Source organism: Pezoporus flaviventris, unplaced genomic scaffold (assembly GCF_033815535.1).
Source record: "Pezoporus flaviventris isolate CSIRO_AGI_PZ_B2104156 unplaced genomic scaffold, CSIRO_AGI_Pfla_v1 ptg000031l, whole genome shotgun sequence".
In the NCBI taxonomy this organism is placed as follows: domain Eukaryota; kingdom Metazoa; phylum Chordata; class Aves; order Psittaciformes; family Psittacidae; genus Pezoporus; species Pezoporus flaviventris.
The window spans coordinates 61,830,463-61,852,662 of record NW_026892579.1 but is presented as its reverse complement, the minus strand read 5'-3'; the positions used below and the strand labels follow the sequence as shown (position 1 = coordinate 61,852,662).

The 22,200-nt window shown below is 40.9% G+C and overlaps 1 protein-coding gene and 2 long non-coding RNA genes across 9 annotated transcripts in view; all 3 read left to right on the top strand.

Moving 5' to 3' along the window:
* The first annotated feature begins 353 nt into the window (after positions 1–353).
* On the top strand, positions 354–5,967 carry LOC133273501 (uncharacterized). Its single transcript, XR_009744845.1, has 3 exons — positions 354–710; positions 4,252–4,292; positions 4,989–5,967. It is a non-coding gene; the product is annotated as an uncharacterized LOC133273501 (long non-coding RNA).
* Positions 5,968–6,360: 393 nt separating this feature from the next.
* On the top strand, positions 6,361–13,055 carry LOC133273273 (uncharacterized). Of its 2 annotated transcripts, none has more exons than XR_009744717.1 (3): positions 6,361–6,469; positions 7,231–7,402; positions 11,832–13,055. It is a non-coding gene; the product is annotated as an uncharacterized LOC133273273 (long non-coding RNA). The 2 variants fall into 2 exon arrangements; XR_009744716.1 differs by having other exon boundaries at positions 11,829–13,055.
* A 4,490-nt stretch (positions 13,056–17,545) lies between these two features.
* The window catches only part of MACROD2 (mono-ADP ribosylhydrolase 2), an 887,639-nt gene continuing 882,984 nt past the window's right edge, over positions 17,546–22,200 (top strand). For 2 of the 6 annotated variants that reach the window (XM_061461529.1, XM_061461527.1), the window contains exon 1: positions 17,577–18,041. In XM_061461529.1, coding sequence (XP_061317513.1) covers positions 17,996–18,041 — 46 coding nt within the window. In that variant the 5' untranslated portion in view covers positions 17,577–17,995. Of the gene's footprint in view, positions 18,042–22,200 lie in introns of all 6 variants that reach the window. The other 4 variants (XM_061461531.1, XM_061461530.1, XM_061461526.1 and 1 more) reach the window with 4 other exon arrangements.

Here is a 22,200-nt window from a genome sequence, read left to right as displayed (position 1 = left end):
TAGACTCCCTTCAGATACTGGAAGGCTGCTATGAGGTCTCCACGCAGCTTTCTCTTCTCCAAGCTGAACAGCTCCTACTTCTTCAGTCTGCATACGGGAGGTGCTCCAGTCCCCTGATCATCCTCGTGGCCTCCTCTGGACTTGTTCCAACAGTTCCATGTCCTTTTTATGTTGAGGACACCAGACCTGCACACAATACTCCAGGTGAGGTCTCACGAGAGCAGAGGGGCAGGATTTTACAGTTAAAATGCGCAGAACATCTAAAAGTTTAAGTTCTCTTCATGGTTTTTCCCTAAGGGTAACTCTTTCTTCATTTTGATGTGCTGACTGCATGCTTTCCCCCGCTGAGTCACTTGTATCGTGAAACAACGTATAATCTGTGTTTTACAGAAAGGTGAAAATAAAGAATAACCTACTCCCAAATGCCAAATTAAGTGATGGATTGGGCCCACATTCAATTAAAAGTTTCAATAAATGCTCAAAGATTTTGCCATATGGAAATACCTCAGAGCATGAAATCAAAATTAACCCTGTGTGGGATTAACATGATGCACCGGGAAAGCACGTCACGTTTGGTAGACAAAAATGTGAGTATGCAGAAGGCAAGTGTAACACTTCTGTTTGCTGGCTGATTCACTGTTCTCTTTCATAGCTGTAGTAAGGAAGATGAGACTGGGGAACACAGTTCTGCCTGATCTGCACGCAAAGAGGTATTCCCACTTATACATATGCTTCACTTGCAACTTGTAGCTTTTTGATGCATGCATAAAAAATTTTTGTACCATACATGTGAAGAGAGAGGCAGAAGCGACCTTTTACTATGATTTCCATGGTGACAATCCTCATTAAACTGGTCAGTAATACTGAATTATCTATAGGGGACATCTGGAGTGGACATGATGTAACAAGTAAAAGCAAAAGAAAGTGAAACTCTTGAAGATTGTGCTTTAGATTTTTTAGAGACATCTGTTTTAGAAAAGCTTTGCAATTCCATTGTCTTACATTGTCAGTGTGCTTTGTACAAGGCAAAAAGGGCACGTGGGGAAAACAAGCACTTACAGCCAAGGCTGTTAACTTGCGGAGAGGTTATGTCTTACATTCTTAATCCTTGCATTGCATTCAGTGTGTCCTGGATATGAGAACAAAATAAATTATGCACCATTTCTTTCAAAACCATTTTTATTTTTAAGGTATACATCTATTTAAGTGTATTTCTAGATATCTTGAAGCACTCACATTAGCAATAGCTGAAATAGAATGTCACTCGGTTCTCTACCTTTATTCTTAATATACACGGTATGAATTAAACAGTCCTGTTATGCTGCTGTGTGAGCTACTGAGCTCTATTTGCAACATTTGTTAAGACTGAAATCCCATAAATAAAACATCTAAGAACTCATCTGCTTTTGAGATGGCACAAACACATTCACATATTGTATGAGCTGAAGGAATCTGGGCTTCTTAGATTGAAGAAAAATAGGTTATAATTGGTACCAGCAAATAATGTGATCAGCAAGAAAAATGTGCACTGTATGCATTGACTTTTAATAAACAGGAGTAATGGCCCATTCTCTGTTTAGCAGAAGACACTTCAATAAGACTTTAAAGATTCTGCTTTATTAGCACTAGGAATTTGTTATAACAGGTATGAGGACTCCAGTGTTACATGCAAAATCACATACTTAATGATATTTAATACTTGTTTTAGATTCTGCAGCAAACAAATAGCAAAAGGAACGGTTCTGTAGTAAGCATTTACATCTTCCATTTGTTACTGTTAATAATTTTGCATTTCTGGGTTTTTTTGCCTCTTTTTTTCCCTTGAGTTGCTCTCATTCCAGAAGCCTGCTCTTTTCCAGACTGATGTATTTGCTTACATTTATGCATCACAATTATTTCACCCAAATTAACATGTTTCTTGCATTTGCAAACCTAGAACCAAAGCATGTGTCTTGATAAGTAAATAAATCTGATAGACTCTTTCCAAGTATAACATCTGTCAAATATAATGCAAATACAACTGGGTGTGTGTTTCTCTGAGGAGGTGGACTACTCAGAGTTTACTGCTTAGTGACGTGTTGTGAAATGTTACCATCTCTCCACTTCAGTTCTAAGCCCTGAGGTGAAGCTGTTCCCCTTCCCATGGCCACTGTCGACATCCATAGCCCAGCCCACTGGCAGCAAACCAGGCTTCTAGCCCAGGCAGTTGTGGTTAATGTTTGCAGATCTCGAGGACTTTGCTGTTGACCACTCAGTTAAACATATGATGTGAAACACCCTCACTTCAGAGCAAGAGTTTGTTTTGGAGTAGTGTCCAGCATTTCTTTGGCAATTATTAATATTGCTAAATATGGTATCCAAATATTTAAAAGATCACTTTTGTTAAGAAATATTTTCTTCTTCAAAACACCATGTACCTTCTCTTCAGTATTGTCAGGAGCCTCTGACTTAAAGCTGAAGAGATCTTATTTTGAGCCACCATATGGCTCTGAATTAAAATTTCTTAGGCTGGTGATTTTTAACGAGGTCTGGTCTACTGTCATTGACTTGTATCAGTCCTTGCAAGCATGACAGGCATAGCGTGAAAGCTGGCTTTTCTTAGGGATGATTGTTCCATCTTAAGCTAACGTTGCCCACATTTTGGTGACATCCTTCACTCTATACTTTGAAGAAACATTCCTGATTAAAGCACATAGAAGTTCACTGAAATTCTCTCCAGCCATTGTTTCATTCAGTGGAAGTGCCATGGGCATCACAATCAGTTCAAAGATTTTATTGTCAATGTCTGCCTGATTGTATTTCCCATTAGCCTGACTGAACTTACCCACATCTGAAAGGTCATGTCAGGTTTCATTCACTGCACGTCAGTATAGCCTCTACTGACAGCCCAGGGATAAATACAGATCTAGTGAAAGTAGCTACGTGCCTTGTTTTATCATCGCTGGAATTTGTCCTATAAAAAGAAAAACCTTGCTTCAGCTTTTATCCTGCAGAAGCTGTTTCTTAAGCCAGGGAACCCAAATTCTGGTTTTCCCTATAGTTATTTTCTTATATATGAGCCAACTACTGAAATATTTGTGTGGTTTCTGAAAAGCATACTGATGTTTCCTTATTTAAGAACAAAACAGACATATCATTTCTCACCCCCAACCCCCTCCACCCACCGAAATACTGCCCGTGACTGCTGATACAAATCTTGTTAATGCCCCTCATTGTTTGGAGCTATTCTTGACCAACTTCTGCTTCCAGAAGGAAACTCTTATAAAGATATTTTCTATAAAGGGAAAAATCCTGTAATTCTTTGAAGAGATACAAATTCATCATGCTCATTATCATTCAATCAGAATTTGGAGTGCAAGGTGTTACGTTCAGGTAGTTCCTTATCCCATTTTCGCCTTCGCTTGCAAGGTGTTACTTTTTCAACTGGAACTTGACATCACTTTTAAAATGGCATCTGTGACTATGGATGATACTCAACCATTATTAAAGACAGCAAACACGGCCACTACCCTTTGGACTAGAACCTATTCAGATTTCTCTCTAATCCTGCTCAGATGCAGGAACACGCCATGAGAATCCAACAAGACTCTAACATCAGACCAATTTTGACAGTTCTATACAGTATATTTATATTAGGCAAGCCAATATATTATAGATATTTATATTAGGCTATACCAAAGAAGTCAAGTTAATGCAAGTGTTATAAACCTGTAGATATCACTGCTCAATCACCGCAGTATTTCACTTGAATAGCATAATGTGAAACTGCAAATAGAAGCTGATGGCAAATTAAGCATAGAAAGAAAGGTAGAGACAGATCTTGCATGAGGCTGGATATTACACGTGAAAAAGTCTGCTGGCAGAGTTATATTGCTAAAAACATTTTGGCAAGAACTGCTGTTCTTGGTTCATCAAGCAAAGTCAGTTGTACTAACAAAAGCACTTCGGTATCAGCCTTATTTTGTCTATACTGGATGGATAGTGGAGAATTAGCAAAAAAACAATAAAATGAAAATTCAGGAGTGTTTCCAAAATTGGATCTTTTTTTCTTTTTTTGGGTAGGTTTAAATTGTTTTTTTTCCTGAATAATTACTGCTATGATTTCTGTTTTCTGGGTTTTAATTTCCTTCTCTTAGTCCTGATTTGCATTCTGCAGGCGTCCTTAATCTAGGTTTTAAATTATTTCTATCAAACTAAGATCAAAATATCTCATCTTGGTATGATAATATTAATATGCTTTGTTGTTTTCAGCTTGGCAGACTTGTTCAAGAATATACATCATTTATATTCAGGTAAGACTTTATTTGCATGAAGAAATTCAAGCGCAGCAGCTTTTCTATTTTCCCTGGAACATTTTAAACATGTAATCATTCTAGATCACCTTTACCATAGCTTGTGTAAGTCTATTAAAATCAAATTTGCTCTAGGCAATAAACCAGCCTAAAGCTGAATTACTGACTGTGACCCTTTGGAAAGACGTAAAGAATTTATCAGGAGAAGTGTTGTGTCCCTTTGGCAATGTCACAATTAATTATTCTTGTGACATTGTATCCCCAGCATGTATATTGCCATCAAATGGCTAGGGTGAGCTAAAATGCATTCTGGTATTTCGTATTTCACATAGAAACTGTTTTAAAGTTAAGGTCTTACTGTTATTATAGGAATGGGAAAATTGTGGAAACTCACTGCAAAACTCTGCTAAGGGAGATGTAGTCATATATTTCAAAGTCCACTATTAATCCAGCATTTTAAATTCTTATAAATGTTGTGGTGCATACCTTCTGGTGCTCTCTTCAGCTGTATGTTTAATTAGAAAAACAGAAGCAGAGAACACAGCTTATCTAAATTGTAGCTGTTCTTATGATAATTTTAATCTTGAATTTTACCTGCTGCATCTTCATATATGGGTTAGCGTTGGGGGACTGATAGAGAGTTGTTCTGTCAGCTCTACTTGAACTAACCTCATTACTCTTGGATTCTTCCCTAAGGCCGTTTCTACCCCATTTTGTACAACTAGAGCAACATCAAGAGACTCAAGTTTTGCAGAGACTTGCCTCTATGACATGAACTGCTAATTTATCTTTGTGCGTGTGTGTTTAAGTAGCTGCTTTCCTTGTACAAGAAACTCACTGAGTTGTCCAATTAGATTGTCAGAAGGAGCATTTTATTATTAAGGTCTGAGAAGGCATGTTTGAGGTGTTTGTTTGGTGTGTACACATCTGTTTTGATTAAATAATATTTTTGGTAACATTTCATGTTACTGAATTTTTAGGGTGAAGTTAAACGTGGGAAATGATGAATGAATGATTGTCGTAAACAGAAAAGTGATTTGCTTCCTTTGTGGAGGCAGTCTATAATGATAAACATGGTTTAGAACTCGAACAGTATTTCATACACAGAAAGCTGTTACTATTCCAGGAACTACAGAAGTCCTTCATTATGAACACAGAATTCTTCTTTCTGTTTCCCATGCTATTTATCTATTCAGAAAAGTTAATGCTGTTTTCAAGTCCAACTTAAGCAACCTCCAAGGAACTGAATTATTTAATAAGTACACACTGGTTTCAGGTGGATTGTGTATTGATAAACCTGTTTATTACTCCACATGCAAAGCATCAGCAAAAAAAGGTTCAGTCTAACATACACAGAAGTCTCCAGCAGCAAAAGATTAGCAATAGAAAGCTTATGGAGAGCAGCCTATGATAATACTGTTCATTGATAAGAACCTTCTTTGCTATAGCTTCTTATTTCAAATAAAAACATTGAAATGCAACTGGGTTTAGGCATAAAATGGGATAATATTTCCAAAATTTACTACTGAAATAACTACATCTGGAAGCAAATGTCTGATAAGTATATCTTACCTACATCCTAGCTACAGCTTAACACCTTAACTCATTTGATAAGTAGTGTCTTCACAAATCACATCTATGGGATATTGATTTGGATACTAAAAATGAGCAGCTCCAACATTAATAATCGCTTTGCAAAATGTAGCTGTACTCAAACACTGTGGTGCAGCTCTTGCTGTATTTGGTGAATTTCCATTTCCATCCAGTTCCTAGTTTAAGAATGTGGACTGAGATATCAGTCTTGAATGTACTTTTCAGTTTCTTTTCCTATCAGCAGCAAGGTACAAGACACTGATACTGTATGCTATTATATATAATAGTAGCTAATTGCTATTTAATTTCTCCAATAATAATGATGCATTTCACCACAGTAATGATATTATATCCTAACATTACGAATTTTACTGAAACGCCACAATTTTTACCTATTGCATGAAAGAACACTTACTGCAAGAAACAGTTTTTAAGACTCAGGACTTAAAAATCAGCTCTCATTTGTTCTACCCATTTCAGATGCTCTATGTTCAAATGTATGTCATGACTACTTATGTACTGGTGACCAGCTACCAGAAAGGCGGGCAGAAGATGAGAGACATTTGTGGCTCATCTAATTACTAGTAAGTCCATCTGTAGTAAGATGTGTGGTGCTTGGAGGAAAGATAATATCCATGAGGTAGTGGCTATTTGCTGAATTTATTGCTGGGGTCCTGGGGACTAATCATAGAATCATAGAATGTCTAGGGTTGGAAAGGACCTTAAGATCACCTGGTTCCAGGCAACGTATCCCAGTGATGGTCCTGTTTCCCCCGACATACATGACACATTGGCTGGATTTTGCTGCTGCGTGAAATGCAGACCTGACACCTCCTGATTATTCTGGTCACAAGTCACTTGGAAACACATGGCCCTCAACACCTGTGGTGGTCAGGGTTGGACAGCCAAACCGTGAACACAGGTGGCTGCACTCTTAAGTGCATCGGCTTATTTCTGCAGCATCTTCTGCACATGTAAACTTCTCTGTGGAAGCTGCCCTCAGGAGACTTGTTTAAATTGCCTCTCACAACTCTAGTAATTTGTAACAGCTGTGTGTGTAATCTCCAAGGCTATAATTCAATTTCTCTCTTGTTCCTGTCTACTATATCCCCAAGATTCATCTCCATGTCCAGATGGAATGATAGCCCTCCAAGTCAGGGCTCAACAAGAAACGCAAGTCCCTACAGCGTGCTCTGTAGAATTATTGTCATAACAATCTTCCAGCCCTGGAAGTCTCTGCATGTTGTTCATACAATCAAATATCAATCACACTATTTGAAGTATACCCACATCCAGGAAATGGGATTCACACAATGACTGACCCTTGCTTCCTATTACTGCTCAGTGATGTGAATGGTGTATGCTGCTTTTTGCCAAGCTTGGCCAACTCCATTACTATGGCACCCAGCAGACGATTAAACCAGGTTTTCAGCTCCTGCTGGCCTCCACAGCATTGCTTTAGGTTGCTCCAGATACCACCACAACCTGCCTTGAACCCCCTGGAGGCTGCTTCCCAAGTAGGCACTTAATGCTCCAGCTCTGAAGGTTCTCTAAACAGTAAATGCATGGGACTGCTGTGTATTATAGAATCTCAGACTGGTTTGGGTTGGAAAGGACCTTAAACCTCATCCAGTTCCAACCCCCCTGCCATGGGCAGAGATGCTTCACTCTAGACCATGTTGCCAGAGGCTCTGTCCAACCTGGCCTTGAACACTGCCAGGGATGGAGCATTCCAAACTTTAACTGGGTGGATGCAGTCTGGGAGTTAATAAACAATAATGGTATTTAAGACAATTTTTCACATTTATTGAGTGATAATGTCCCCATGTATAATGACTATGCACCACAGTTTGTACTGTTGAAGGGATTAGACCTTCATCTTGATAAATTATGCTTTGAAAAGCATTTACTTGTTTTGAAACACTATTTCTGCGAGGTTTTTAAAAGCTTTCTGCTGCTGAAAATAAACAAGTTATCAGGAAGAGGGTACATTTTGTTATCAAACTGGTTTGTTTCTATTTGAACAGAATGCATTTGGGAGATGAATTTTCTTAATTTGCTAACTAATAATGTCATTTTTTTTAGAGCAGTAATTCGAACAACTTAATAAACCTGTAGGATACTTATTAAAATATAAGAGATTAAATTGTAATGAGCACACTAAAGACCTCTTCTTGAAAGGCTTCATTTCCAACCTATAACAAAAGACAGTATGTAGTACATAGCTATAACCACCTACATGAAGAAACATAAACTAAGTGGTGTTTCACTGGTTATCCTGCCACTTATTCCTTGGGTTGCTACTGTTACAAAGCCATCAAACTTAACGTTACTTAAATCTAATTCTAAAGGTTTCTATATTCCATTTTGTGATTTTGTGCCCCCTTGTTTCAAATTCCCCCCTTTTTCTGTCCTTCTCTGTATCACTATGCGTGAGCAGGCAGAAAGTCTTCATTCCCCCCCCCCCGGGATGATTTGGAGACTTTGCTATGTATCAGCCTTAATTGTACTATTTGTACATAAGCACTGATGGATTTACTATAAAGAGGATATCAGGACCTTTGTCAAGCTTGAGATAAACCATGGAAGTGGGTATACAATGCAAATGCCTTCTGCATTACTATACAGCCAGGAGATGGCCTGTGAGGAAGACAGCCATGGTGACAAGGCTGCCAGATCACTGGGATCCTCGTTATAGTCCTACCCAGCTCACACCAGGAGTGTTTTTCTCCTGCTTGTCTTTAATATTGTTAGCACAAAAGGCTTCGGATTCACTGTAGTAAATGAAATTCTGTTTCCACAGTAAATAATTCATTCTCAGTCAAAATAAGAAGAGTGTTTCCTGGTAAGTTCAGTATGAGCAGAGTAGAGCTCATGAAACCAGCTGTTGACCAGCTTGAGAAGAGGGAATAAAACCAAACCTGATTTCTACAGATTAAGAAATATTTATGGGTTATGGATTGCTAATAAAAAGATTTGCACCAATTAGGGCATAGTAGGAAAAGCCATTAATATACTAGCAACAAAAAATATTGTAACAAGGTAAACATAAATTAAAGCTAAAAGCAATCAGTACTATAAAAAATGAAAGAGTTAAAACATCTTCTGAGAATTAAGATGTAACTATCCTACTTTGCTAATATATCATAAACTATAATGTCAATGATATAGTAACATACTATTTAGTAACACAAAGCAATAAAATACAATTGATGGGGAGGACATTTTAATTACCAGCGTTGTGGCTGAGTATTAGTGTGAATCTCTTATAAAACCTGTCCTCACAAATTATGAACTAATTTCTGCCAAGTGATAGAATATCATTAAAGTGTTATGATACCCAGCTGATCAAAGGTAAAGCAGTTATTTATATTGCGTTACAGTTCTCCTCTCGCACCAAACAAGTCATTTAGAACAGTTTAGTTGAGAGGGAAGTAGCAAAGTGGGTATGGGGTATATCGCATCAAGATGAAAGAGAAATATAAGGAAAATGTAGATATGCTTTTGGAGTGCTAGAAGCATTATAAGAAAAGAAGCAGGAGCATGTGTTGTATTTACAATGCAAAGGTGAGCAATAAATAACGTGAAATGTTAAGCAAAGCAAATAAAATGCAAGAGAAGACAAGACAGTTGAAGTAAAATTAGAAGGCAAAATAACCTTGCCATTGTTTCGGCCAAGTTGAAAGACACCTTCCACACTGCCCCTTTTTTCCCTTGTTGTACTCCATACAAATAAAAAGATTTTTTTTTGCCACAAACAGTTATTTGCCTAAACACTGAGTAATTCAGTGTGAAGTCCAAGGCAACGGTCAAAATGAACACAGTGCAAGAAAGGTATAGAGTAACGGTGATTTGCTCCTACACTTTTATGTATTGTGGTGAATCAGTTAATTGAACTGAAACTCTTTAAGCTATCTTTTAAACTTTAGAGGAAAATGTGCACTGCTATCTGCTAGACCCTTATACTCCTGTGGGACTGATGTGCCAGGCCATCTGATCCACACAGTCCAGTAAACCTGATTGTCCCTCTCCTCCACCTGGCTGGAGGTGGGGCCCCTCTAATAGCCATCATAAGATTCTTCACTTACATCTTGTAGAAAGGGATTTCAGGCTAAAGTCAAAAACACAGCACTGCACCAGCTACTAAGAAGAAGGAAAATGACTGTTACAGCTGAACCCAGGGCAAAGAAGGATGGTGATAAACTTGAGCAAATCAGCAGAGGCTGGGACAGGTTGCCCAGAGAGGCTGCAGCTCTGCTATCTCTGGAGGTTTACAGCACCCAGCTTGTAAAAGCCCTGAGCGCCCTGATGTGAATTCAGTGCAGCTTTGGACTGGATCTGTAGTGAGGCCTCCAGCCATGGCGAGTGTGTGATTCCTTAGTTTTGTACAAGCTATGGTTCTATATGTATCACAAGCACTATTTCACTAATGCTGACAAGCAGATGTGCTTTGTAACTTGAAATGGGCCTTGATAAAAGATTTGCCTCCAGTCTACAAAAGGTGCATAGGAATTGATGTATTTAAACTGACAGAATCAATTAGAAATGGTGACAATAAACAGCCATGAATAGATGGCATCATTTGGAGGGGAAAAAAGCCAAAACAAACAAAATAGTCAAAGTAGAGATGGAAAAGCAGAGTTGAAAAACTAATTCAGTTTTCTTGTTGTCTGTGAATTAAACATACATTTATAGTGATATAATTCCACTGATTTTGATGATACGTGATAGCTCTTAAAATGAAAACAGCAAGATGTAGGATATTTACATCCAAAATAGCTTGTTTTTTCATCAATATCAATATTTTGTACTAGCTTTGCACTATATATAGTTGTGAAATTTTGACTTACCTTTCCAAACCTTCCATCCTTTACTCTCTGTGCTCATTCTTTCACCTCTCAACCATATCTCTTAGGGTTTGGTTTTTTTTTTTAATGGTTTTTCCTTTTTTTTTCCTGTCTGGCTACAAAGTTGTTGTAAAAGACAAAGAAGATAAAATAGCAGAATAATGAAAGTGGATGTCCCCTCTGGTGAGATCTAGCTTTCCTCAGTGGAGAATATATGACCTTCTTTCATTTTTGACACTTGAAAGCTTTCTTTAATAATGCCATTCCAGCCTAATTTTATGCAGTCAGCATGTTAGATGTCTTTTAAAAGTACTCCCATCTTTTATTGTTTTTAGCAACCAATTAGTTCCCAGCCCAACCAGTCCCAGTTGTTCAGTTGTATTCTGGGGATTTGGCATAGCACATTGGAATAATCACTCGCCTTCTGCCCCTTGCAGCTTTAAAGTACAAATCAAAACATGGATGTAGATGTGTGCAGTGACAATAGAAGAACCAAACCAGCAAAATGCATCTGTTTACCTCTTCTTATAGTCACCTCACATCAACTTTTCTAAGGCCAGAATGTTGTTTTTCTGGAAAGAGGCAATTGTTTAAGGAATTTTATAGTTAGGAAGTATTTCTACTGCTACTACTGTAGATTGTCTTTGTGCTTTCCTCTGATAGATCTGATCACATTTAATTACCTTCTGTCCTTCCAAAGCCACTTGATGCTGTGACTCTTGTTTATAAGAAGGTTGTACATAGCCAGCAAAGGTCAAGTTCCCAATGGTCGTATAGTACCTCAGCAGTGCCAGCTGAAGTCAATAGAATTACTTTCATGCACTTTGAGTATGTGATTTAAGACCTGCTTTTTTTCTTTTTTATTCTGTTCTTCTGTATTGTTGTCACTTTGACTGTTTCATTCTATTTGTTCTTTCAATCTCCATTTCTTCACTGAGGACACTATAGACTGAGGAGGAATTCCATATTTTCAGGTGGCATACTGGAAACTGATGTCATGCTTAAAAGTTTTCCTCTTCATGAAGTACTTTCTGAACTACATCTTAGTTTGTACTGATATAGAATGACTGAAACTAAAAGGTAGTTCTGTTTCCAGTAGCTGCTGGCATAGGCCTGAAAAGGCTTGTGTGAACACATCACAATTATGAACATCTGACCTGTGGCAAACTCCTTGCTAACTGCAACCAAGGTGCTAGTTAGGCATTCCAGTCCCTGTTCTGCTGAGTCAGTTCCAAGGTGTGAGGGATACTTCCCTTTCCTTCCTCTTTTCCTCTCCAAGTCAGTAACAGTTCCAGGAGCAGAGGACAGTTTCAGCCTGGATCAACTGCTGTTTTTTTTTTACCTTGTATTTTATTTTCTTTCATGTGATGCTGATCCCAGACAAGAGCCCAAGTTAAACATTCCTGTCTTTTTTTTTTTTTTAATGCTTTACATAAAAGATTCAGGTCTGTGAGGTTCTTCTGGAAACTCTAAAGTTCCTTCTCCTTTTGGCTTTGCAACATGGATTTCGATCATAGGATATAGCTGGTGTGAACAGTAGCATCCATCCGACTGCAGAATTCAGGCACAAAACAATAGCCATGGCAATAATTAAAACACATGTGGGTCTTGCATAGTAGACAAAATCACACCTGATACTTCCGATCTGTAATTCAATTCTGGGACTTCTGCAAGGTGGAAATGTGCTCTACTCATTTAAATGACAAGACTGAACTACGTTAGGATACTATTATGATGGAACAATGTTTTCCAGAACAGTTGATTTAAAATAGGTCTGTCTGCAAAGGATCTACAAATTTATTTTCTAAGTTAGAGATGCTCTAACAAATCAAATAAAGACAAGTGTATATCTAAATACTAGAAAATAAGTCTTTATTGTCGTACTTAATAATGTGTATATATTAGATTATTTGAACAATTATCTCAAATTATTCGTTTTACGTGCTTATTATTTTATTTCTTCACTATTAAAAATCACCATTTCTAGATACAAGTATAACCTTAGTGGTTAAACTGAAATACCATGCATCTGACTGCTCATGAAATAGTACCTCTAGTAAATCATATTAATGAACATATCAACAGTACAGAAACATTCTTTTTCTCTCTATTTGAATAGTTTAGTCACCAAATTATTTGATGGACCAAAATGTATTTCTGTGACAAAATGGATTAAACTCATAAAGCTGTAAGAAACGCGTATCTTGCCTTTCATCTCTCTCCGGTCACCCAGTTGGACAAATGGGGCTCAGTTACTTGCCTCCTTTCTAGCTCATTTGCCCAAGGCAGCAAACCAAATGAACTATGGGCAACAGTTTATACAATGCTTACCTCCCTCTCTACCTGTCACGAGGTGTCATTTTATAACAGAACCTGGACCCAGGTGTCCTAATAGCTTGAAAGGTCAGAAGGTGGGATGCAACTGTCTAATAAAAGATGCATGATGCGCATTTTATGTTTTAAATGCACAGTAATGTATCTGAGAGTGAATGTACTAATGAAAAGTGACATTTTACCAGTGATGTTGTGGAAACTGTAACAAAAGAACTCAGAACGGTTTTAGCATGCGATGTGAATGGACAGGAGGAGAGACTTCATAGTTAATGGGCAGGGGCTCCATTGTCCAGCAATGGAAGTGTGCATCAGCATAGGATTTAATCAAAGTCAACATGCAAGTGTGTAAACACAGCAAGCTTTGGTAAGAATAATGACTGTTGAAAGAAATCTTTACTAAATCATTTATAAACTCATTTTAGATTTTTATTATTGGGATAATAAATCAGTTTTGTTTAATGGCTATGGAAATTACACATTTAAAAATGTACCTTCGTATACCATTCATATGGATGCTGGAGAGAGGCTCTTCATCTGGGGCTGTAGTGATATGACAAGGGGTAATGGGTTTAAACTGAAACAGGGTAAGTTCAGGTTAGATATAATGAAGAAGCTCTTTACTGTAAGGGTGGTGAGGCACTGGAATGGGTTGCCCAGGGAAGTTGTGAATGCTCCATCCCTGGCAGTGTTCAAGGCCAGGTTGGACAGAGTCTTGGGTGATATGGTTTAGTGTGAGGTGTCCCTGCCCATGGCATGGGGGGTTGAACTGGATGATCTTAAGGTCCTTTTCCAAGCTGAACTATTTCTATGATTCTATACATGAGGAAAGAATTTTCTCTTAACATGCGAAGCTATCTATAATGTTCTGTTGCTTGTTTTCAGTGAGGTAGAAATGGAGGAAATAATCTTAATTTAAATCTGCTTTTTTAAAAATTAATTAAAATAATATCTTACAAAAATTCAAAAACATTTAAGTTTTTTTATCTTTCATCTTTACCTTTTTTCTTTATATTCAGTGAAAAACTGAATAAACAGTATAAATACTGTTGAAATAAAGGTCTGATTCCCATTGTAAACAATGACAAGGGCTGATAACTGTCATTTTCATTTCTTTTTATGTATTCTTTTCTTTTTTCATGCCCCAGCATTTAACTTTGTAGCAGTACAAGAAGCTCTTGAAATCAATGGATAACCAATACAGTTTCTAGTTAAAAAAAGAAAGAAGGGAGAAGAAAAACTCAAATCCTTTGATAAAAACATACCTTAAAATGATTGAAAACTGAGCTTAGCTCTGGATTCTGTTTGCAGTTTGTGTACTATTGATTCAGATCTTTATAAAATAATAAAAGTATAAAATCTGAAAAATGAGGTAAACATGGCTGTACAATCATTGCTGCGCGTTACTAAAACCCAACCAGCCAACCAAAAACCTCCCAGAATCAATCAAAGAAGCAAGCATACTTTTTTTTTTTTAACAGCATTGACTGCAACTGGAAGAGTTTTATTATGTGTATAAATGTGCCTTCTGAAACAAAGTATAAGGAAGTAAAGATTGATTCCAGGTAACTCATGTTACATGACCTTTGAAATGAACATACCTACTTCACAGTTTAAGTGCATTTCACAGGCATATTTTAAACTGGTTTATGGGGCAGCAGTTTCTGAAGGTTGCTTCTGTGATGAAGAAGATAGAAAATTCCTTCTGAAACACTGAGGCTTTTCTCACATAACTGCTCAATTTTGCTTCCCTCAGTTCAAAGTCTGCAAATACAGGCCCTGCCACATCCAAGTGTCCCTCTTTTTGCACAGAATTTTTCAGATGTCTTTAAAACTATCAAGGTCTCGAACAGCCAACTGACCTTCCCGTCCTCTCCACTGACTGGTATTTTTATCCTTCCTTTAAGATCTGCATCTCAGACCAACCCTCTCCCTCCTCTGTTGTGGTGTGCTGTGCATCCCGCACACCACAGCTGACCCATGTGGAGCCACTGCTTGTCCAGCAGCTACAACCTGCCTCCTCTGGGGACCTAAAACTGCTCAAATCATCTCTGCTATAGGCTCAGCAGTGTGGGATCTGCCATGATACTGCCTTTATTTGGGTCAAGATGGTTGGTGGAAGTTGTAATGCTGAGTGTAGGCACCTTAATGCTTGGGTGCATGACTGAGCAGTCTAAATTGAAGCTCTAGCTCTCCTTTAGTACATTTATTCACATATTTATTGTAGTATCCACACTCATATTAATTTATATTTCCTGTTATATCTCTAATAGGAACTATCTATGCAGTCATTACTTTATCCGTATGTTAAATGCTCATTTTACAGCTATTAGTATCCTGCTCAGGCTATGTAGCTCTTAAATGGTATTTTATGACATTTCCCAGTTTTCCTGTCCTCCTCTTTAGAACATCACTGGTGTGTTTGCTAGGCTTTGAATGTACTAAACACACCCAGATCGTTAGACAAATACCAATTTCCTATCAGTCTTATTTTCATGCTCTTTGTTTCAACAGAACATTTCTAAGCCTTCAGAGCATTGCTTTGGCCTACCATGTGCGCAGCTCACTGCAGCTTTCTCAGAAAAAATAATCTACTATTTTGCAGCATGATTGGTTTTCATCCAGGTACTGAAATGCTGCTTTTTAGATCAATTTTCCTGCCACGTGTGATGCTGCCGATCATTTGTCTGGTTTAAGGCCTCCAGAATCAACAAGTGGAAGAAGCGGACTCATGCTGAAATCAGGGTCATAATTTCTTACTGCTTCAGTGGATATCAATTGTACCACCAGCAACTGAGGGGGAGAAAAAAGGGATGAAAAAAACTGATGTAATAGTAATTTTCTTGCTAGAAATGGCACATTTGAACGTTTCTATTTTTAAGTTGAAAAGTTTTATTCCCATCTTTTATCTGGTCTTCCATATGGGTGCTGGTGCAAGCATCAGGCATCACAATTTTGTTGGCTTTTTATATTATATACATACTTTCTTCTGTCCCAAAATTATGGCTACTGTAGCTGCTTTTACAAATGTAAGCTGAAGAATGTGTGTGGATGCCCTTTATAGGAAGAGAGTTTTCTGTTTCTCCCCTTCTGGTCCAATAAACATTGATTTAAAAAATGTGGAACAGATCCCACGGGACACTATAATATTCAGTAGCTTGGTAAATATGCAGTGATCTGGGATATGGGTTCAAATACTTGCTCCACACCACAGAAGCAAGTGGAATTTAAACTAAGATCTCTCTTTTTTTCTTTTAAATGCCTGTTTACCTGTTGGCTTCTCTCTCACTTTTAGCATCAAAATGGGAAAACTGGGTTTGGCCTACCAAAGCACATCCATCACCTGAGCAAAGTGAAGAAATCAAGTACAGGTAGAAGGTAACATACCCTTGGGAGGTGATCTAAACCAAATATTTAAGTGTGCTTTATAAAGAAGAATCTTAGTCTGATTTTTAAGTGGTTAAAAGATAAACTCTGAGTGCTCCCTCTCATCAGTGTGAGAAGAGGAAGGATTTTACTGTACCATGACCTAAGATGAATGGTAACAGTGTAGGTGCTAATGTGTTTAGCATAAACTACTAGAAAACAAGTTGAAATGACATTGTGCCTCACCTTTCTTTGTTGCAGGTTAAGCAAAAGAGTGTATCACCAAAGGAAAGCCTGTTCTTGACCAGAAAGTGTATATAAGACACTCTCTTAGCTGAAAGAGTACATTTTGCACTTGGACACCTTCATATGCCACTTCAATCAGACAGCTACGTCCCACCATGAACTACTCTCTCCGTAGAGCTGTGTTGGTTTGTGACCAGTATGATGCAGATGAGGGCCATGAGGATGTCCTGTGGCAGCCCAACTCCTCATCGCTCCAGGTCCAAATCCCTTCGCCTGGCATTTACCTCCGCGTGGTCACGAGTGAAGCCAAGAGGATCCGCACAGCTGCAGGGGAGCTTTGTAATTGTGTAGTCTACAGGAGCCTGCGTGTTTGTTTAGACAAGGAGAAAACGAACCTCAGTAAGAGACGGGATGGGGGAGGAGGAGGGCAGAGGCGCCTCCTTGACCTCCGGTCCCCAGGTGGCCTCTGCGCTCCCTCACCGTGCGGGTCCACGACGAGTGGGGAGCTCTCGGCGTGTGCCCACGGCAGAGCTCCGCTGCCGGCACCTCACCGCGCAGCTCCCGAGTGTGGACCGCCCGTAGGCGCCGTTTCCCGGTGTCCCGGAGCCGCCGGACACGTTGCTCCAGGCCCGTTCCGCAGGCCGCGGCCCCGCCGGCCCACGACGCCGTCGCTTAGCAACGGCTCCCGCCCTCCCGGCCAATCGGCGGCGCGCTCGGTACCGGCCGGCAACCCGGAAGCAAAGGGCGCTGTGCCCGCCCGCGCGGAGGAGGCGGGGCGGGGGGCGGTGGTGGCGGGCGGCACCGGTCCGCGGGGCGCCCGCCCGCTCCCGCCCCGCGTGGGTACCGAGCGCGCCGCCGCGTACAGCGGCCGCTGTCGCACCCAAGCACCCACCGCACCCGCCGGTCCCGTCCCCCCCCCTTCAACACCCTCCCTGTTACACATACACAACCCAGCGCCGCCGTCCGCCCCGCCGCCGCGCTCAGGCTCCTCCTGTCCGGTGCGTCCGCCGGGCCCGGGCGGCGGCGGCGGCGGCGGGCGGAGGAGGGGGCTGCTGAGCGGCGTCTGCCGGAGCCAACGGGCGGCGGGGAGGGGGGCGGGCGCTGCGGGGGTGTCGGGTTAGAGCGAGGCGTGACCCAGCTGACGGGCGCCGTGCAGAGCCGGGCGGCGGGCGCGGAGCTGAGGCGGGAGCAGCAGCAGCAGCGGTGGTATCAGGCAGCGACGCGCGGCGTCGGTAGCGCTCGGCTCTGGCGCGGCGTCTTCTCCACCCCCTCGTGAGCCTGGGGAACCTGCAGCTTAAAGCCGCTGCCAGCCACACCACCATGTACCCCGGCAACAAGCGGAAAAAGCTCTGGCGGGAGGAGAAAGGTATTACCGACCTTCACACCGCGCCCGGGGCCCGCTTTTACCTCACGTCGAGCCGTGTGGGAGGCAGAGGGGGGTCCCGTCCCCTCAGAGCCGCCGCCTCGCTGGGGGTGTCCGGCGGCGCTTCCCGCCGCCCGGCGCTGAGGTGACGGGGTGGGGGAGGGGGTGCTCCGTGCTGTTGTCCCTGGGATCTCCCACCTACCCCCCCCCCCCCAAAATCCCGCGTGCTCGAGGAACCCCCCCGCCGCCGCTGGAGGGATTTTGGTGGCATTTTCCTTCACCTCGGTTATTTCGGACGGGACTTCGCTGTGAGGAGGGGGGCGGGCTGGAAACGTGCCCCTCTCCTGAGGGCTGCCCGCCCCCAAGTCACCTTGTGGAAGTGTTTCGGGTCGAAAAGTTAAGCCCATGCCGCCGAAACGTGCTTTTCCTCCTTTTAACCCCTATGTTCTGCACGGGAAACACGGTTTATTGTTACCGCGGGTGTAATGCGCTGAGTTTAGCTTCTAGTGTTGGTCTGCCGGGGTGAAACGTTTGGGGTATGGGGCTCTCAAACCTCCCCCCTAGCATTTATCCTTTTCATTAAGGACCTACACACACACACACACACTCTGCGTTACCTCGGTTTATCAAACCCCAATGTCAGACTCCAGAGCATGAAAACCATGGGACGAGCATTTATGCAGATCTTGCCATTTTGATACTTTATGTTGATCACGTGGAAAGCAATGTAAGAATTCAGGTAAATTTGTACAGTGGAATTAAAATATTTACATGGGGTAGGAGGAAAGCTTCTTGGCTGGTGTATTTATGAAATAAACCCCTAGAATTACACAAAGAGTAGGAGTATTAAAACAAAACCATGCCATCAGGTCATAGTTTAAGCTTTCTTTTCTTCCATCATCCCTATGGCTCTATGTTCTGAGCTAAGAAAGCAGGAGACCGGTTTGAAGGATGGGTTTCATCCTTTGTGGCAGAAATCAAGTGTGTGTGTCTAAGGACAAACTGTTAAAACACAGATAAAGTGATCTCTCTGTAGATTAGCTGCTCCTGTCACTCTTCAGTGAATAGAGTTTTGTGGCATAGTTTTCTCCTTGAAAACTCTTATAAGGCATGTTCTGTAGTTAAGGGGAAGAAACAAATTCCTATCAGATGCTGTAATTTTCTGTTATCAACAGAAAAGATAGAGTTAAATCTTCTCAGGCACTGCTTACGTGTGATCAACTCTGGCTTTTCCCTGTGTAAGTCCCTAATGCTGTGTGTCATGATGTTCAGAAATGCTGGTTTTGTGCTGGGGCAGACAGGGAAATGTTTCTGGTATGCTCTGGTGAGTTGTTCCCATTACTCCCACTTGTCTCTTCCAGCTCTGCTGCTGTCTGTGTAAATTCATAGCCTGGCATGTGAACTTGAACTCTCAGTGAGGAGGGTCAAGTTGGAGGGTAAGCTGAAAGCCTGGGATGCAGGCATGCTTTTGTTGTCTTAGCTGTGAGGATGATGGTCTCCATCCGTGCAGTGATGTTACAGAAAGCAAACTGGAGCTCAGGACTGCTGCTGAGGTTTTTCTACCCAGGGAGGTATGTTTGCGGAGTGCTTGCCAGAACTCTGTGTCTCTTTGGCTAGTGAGAACGAACAGTGTTTGCCCATCTTCTGCTCCAGTAACTGCTTTCCAGCACTGTGGTGATGGTGCTGGGCCTGGGTATTGAGAATGAAAAAACTTCTTTGTTCATTGTTGGCACTGCTCTTCAGATTGGCTGTTCTGTCCAAGTACCCTCTTTACTAGAGAGGAAAACTGTAGAAGCTCAACTTCTTTGTTTCCTGCCTAGATTGCACTTCTGAAATCCAATCTTCTGTTAGGTCTGCTTTTGCCTTTCCCAGGTACTCCTCAACCCTGTAAAGCTGGCTGTGATCCCTCATTCTGCTCTTCCAACGAAGCTTGGAGTGCAATTGTTCTCAGCCTGTTACACTCTGAACGACTTCTTAAAAAGAAAAAGCACTGATTGCTAAATATTGAGTTCAAACCCACTGACAATACGCTTGCTTTTCTTAATTACTTTCTTGGTAATTAAAGGTTGGTCCATGTTCTCCCAGGAGGGATTTTACTTGAGGACAGCTGAAACAGAGTAGGAGCAGGACTGGAGTTGATTTCATTCCTAGGCACAAGCCTGGTCTGCCCACAACCTTTTAAAGGCACTTCATAAAGGTGCAGGCAGAAAACCATGCTTGCGGCTAAGGCTGCTGGAAGCATCTTTTGGGAGGTTTGTGTATAATTAAGACTCAGTTTAAGTTCTTGCTGCCGCCTCTCAAGAGCAAAGTTTTATAAAGCCTTATTGAGAGGAGCTTGTGTTTTGAAGGCACAGAACTGGCTCTGTAACTTCTTGAGCAAAAGGCAGTTAAACTTCCTCTGCTTTGGTCCTTCAGACTTGACAGCTTTCTCAGGTTTGCCTTTCTGTAGTACTTGTAATGTGCTGTTAAATACTTGGTGTTTTGTATGCTTGAAGATCAAGTAATGGAGTTAAGTGCATGTCTGTTGTGCATAATGGTGATCCTAATCACATTAGATTTACTTTTGCAATTGTAAATATCCAATTAAGATACCAGGCCTGAATAATGGGAGGGAAATGCTTTTTTGTCAACTGAAGAAATGGTAATACTGTCAAAAATACCAAAATAGGTTTATTGTGATGAGGGAGTCTGTGCTTAAAACCTGCCTCTGGTTGTTAGATTGCTGATTGCAGCCTGCATAATTAGGAAACTTTAATTTGTAAGGAAAAAAAACAACCCAAAACCCAGTGAAAGTAACTTTCTTTTTTTCTAAGGTTTGATCTGAGAAGCAGTTTCCGTGTTCAGCTCGCTCTCTGCTCCTTCAACTTGAGATCAAAATATTCTTTTCATGTCCATCTAGTCCTTTATGCCAGAGGCAAATAATATGGGTCTAGCCCTCCCCTAATAGCTCTTGAATCATCAAAGAGCATTTATTACTGATTAATGTGCCAAGAAAAACTATTACTATGGTAATAGTAGTACAGTGCCACTGGTAAAAGTGGACCCAGAAACTTGATTAGTGCATGGGCATCCTGATACGTTCTGCAACTTACCTTCCTTTCCCTCTTCCCCCCCTCCTCCCCCCCTGCCTTTGGAAGGGGAAAAGCTCTGGATCTTATGCTGAGCTGGTATTATGTATTGATGTGAGGAGGGAGCAGAAGATGTGGCTGCAAAAATCAGGTACAGGGCCCTGTTGAAGCGCTGGGGCTGTTTGCAGTATTGGGTCATTGAGATGTGTTTGTTCTAATCTTAGAACTCGGTCCATTTATAGCCAGGTCTGAAGAAGAGTGTGGTTGGCAGTAGCCGTCATAAATGTACAGTCTTCAAGGCTTCACTTTTCACTAAATGTCTGAAAAAGGACATGGTGGCTTTTTCAGGAGAAAACAGCCATCCGTCTGTGTTTGAGTGTGGTAACTAAGTGTGTCATGTTAATGTTCAAATTAAAATCAGTAAAGCTTAACCCATGCTGCTCACTTTAAACCCAGGTTCTGTTTTGCAGCACTTTAAACCCAGCAGGTGCAGCTTATTGCTGGTCCTGGTCTGCTTTTTAGAAACATGTTTAGCCAGTGGATGGCAATGGTCTGTCCTAACACTTGGGGTTATGCTCAGCCAAGGTTTGTCACACTTTCATACTTGTGTTGCTTACTCTTGGGTATTTAACAGATACACTACTGTTTTCTGCAGCTACTGAATTTTGGCTCAAAATGGGTTTAAATGCCACTGGATGTTTCTAAAGCAAATGACAGCAGTTTTCTCATGCTGAGAATTACAATATGTGCAGAACAGAAAAAAACCAACCAAATGAAACCACCTTTATTATTACCCCAGCCATCTACAAAGTGACAGAACATTTGCTCTAGCTCTGATTTTTTTCGTAATGTAGTAGTAGCACTTTAATTTTGTACTATGCCTTTACTTGCTGGCATTGGTAGCATTTAAGTTAAAAATGTTTCTTCCTACCTTTTTTGTTTTAAAGTTCTAGCTTATATCTGCAAAAACTGAAGAATAGAATTTAGTACCTGAAAATGCTCTGTAAAACAGCTTGATAAACTGTTCTCTTATCCTTGAACTAGTGTCAGGAAGAAGAGGTACAAGAGCGATGTGAAGAGGAAGTTAGGATAGC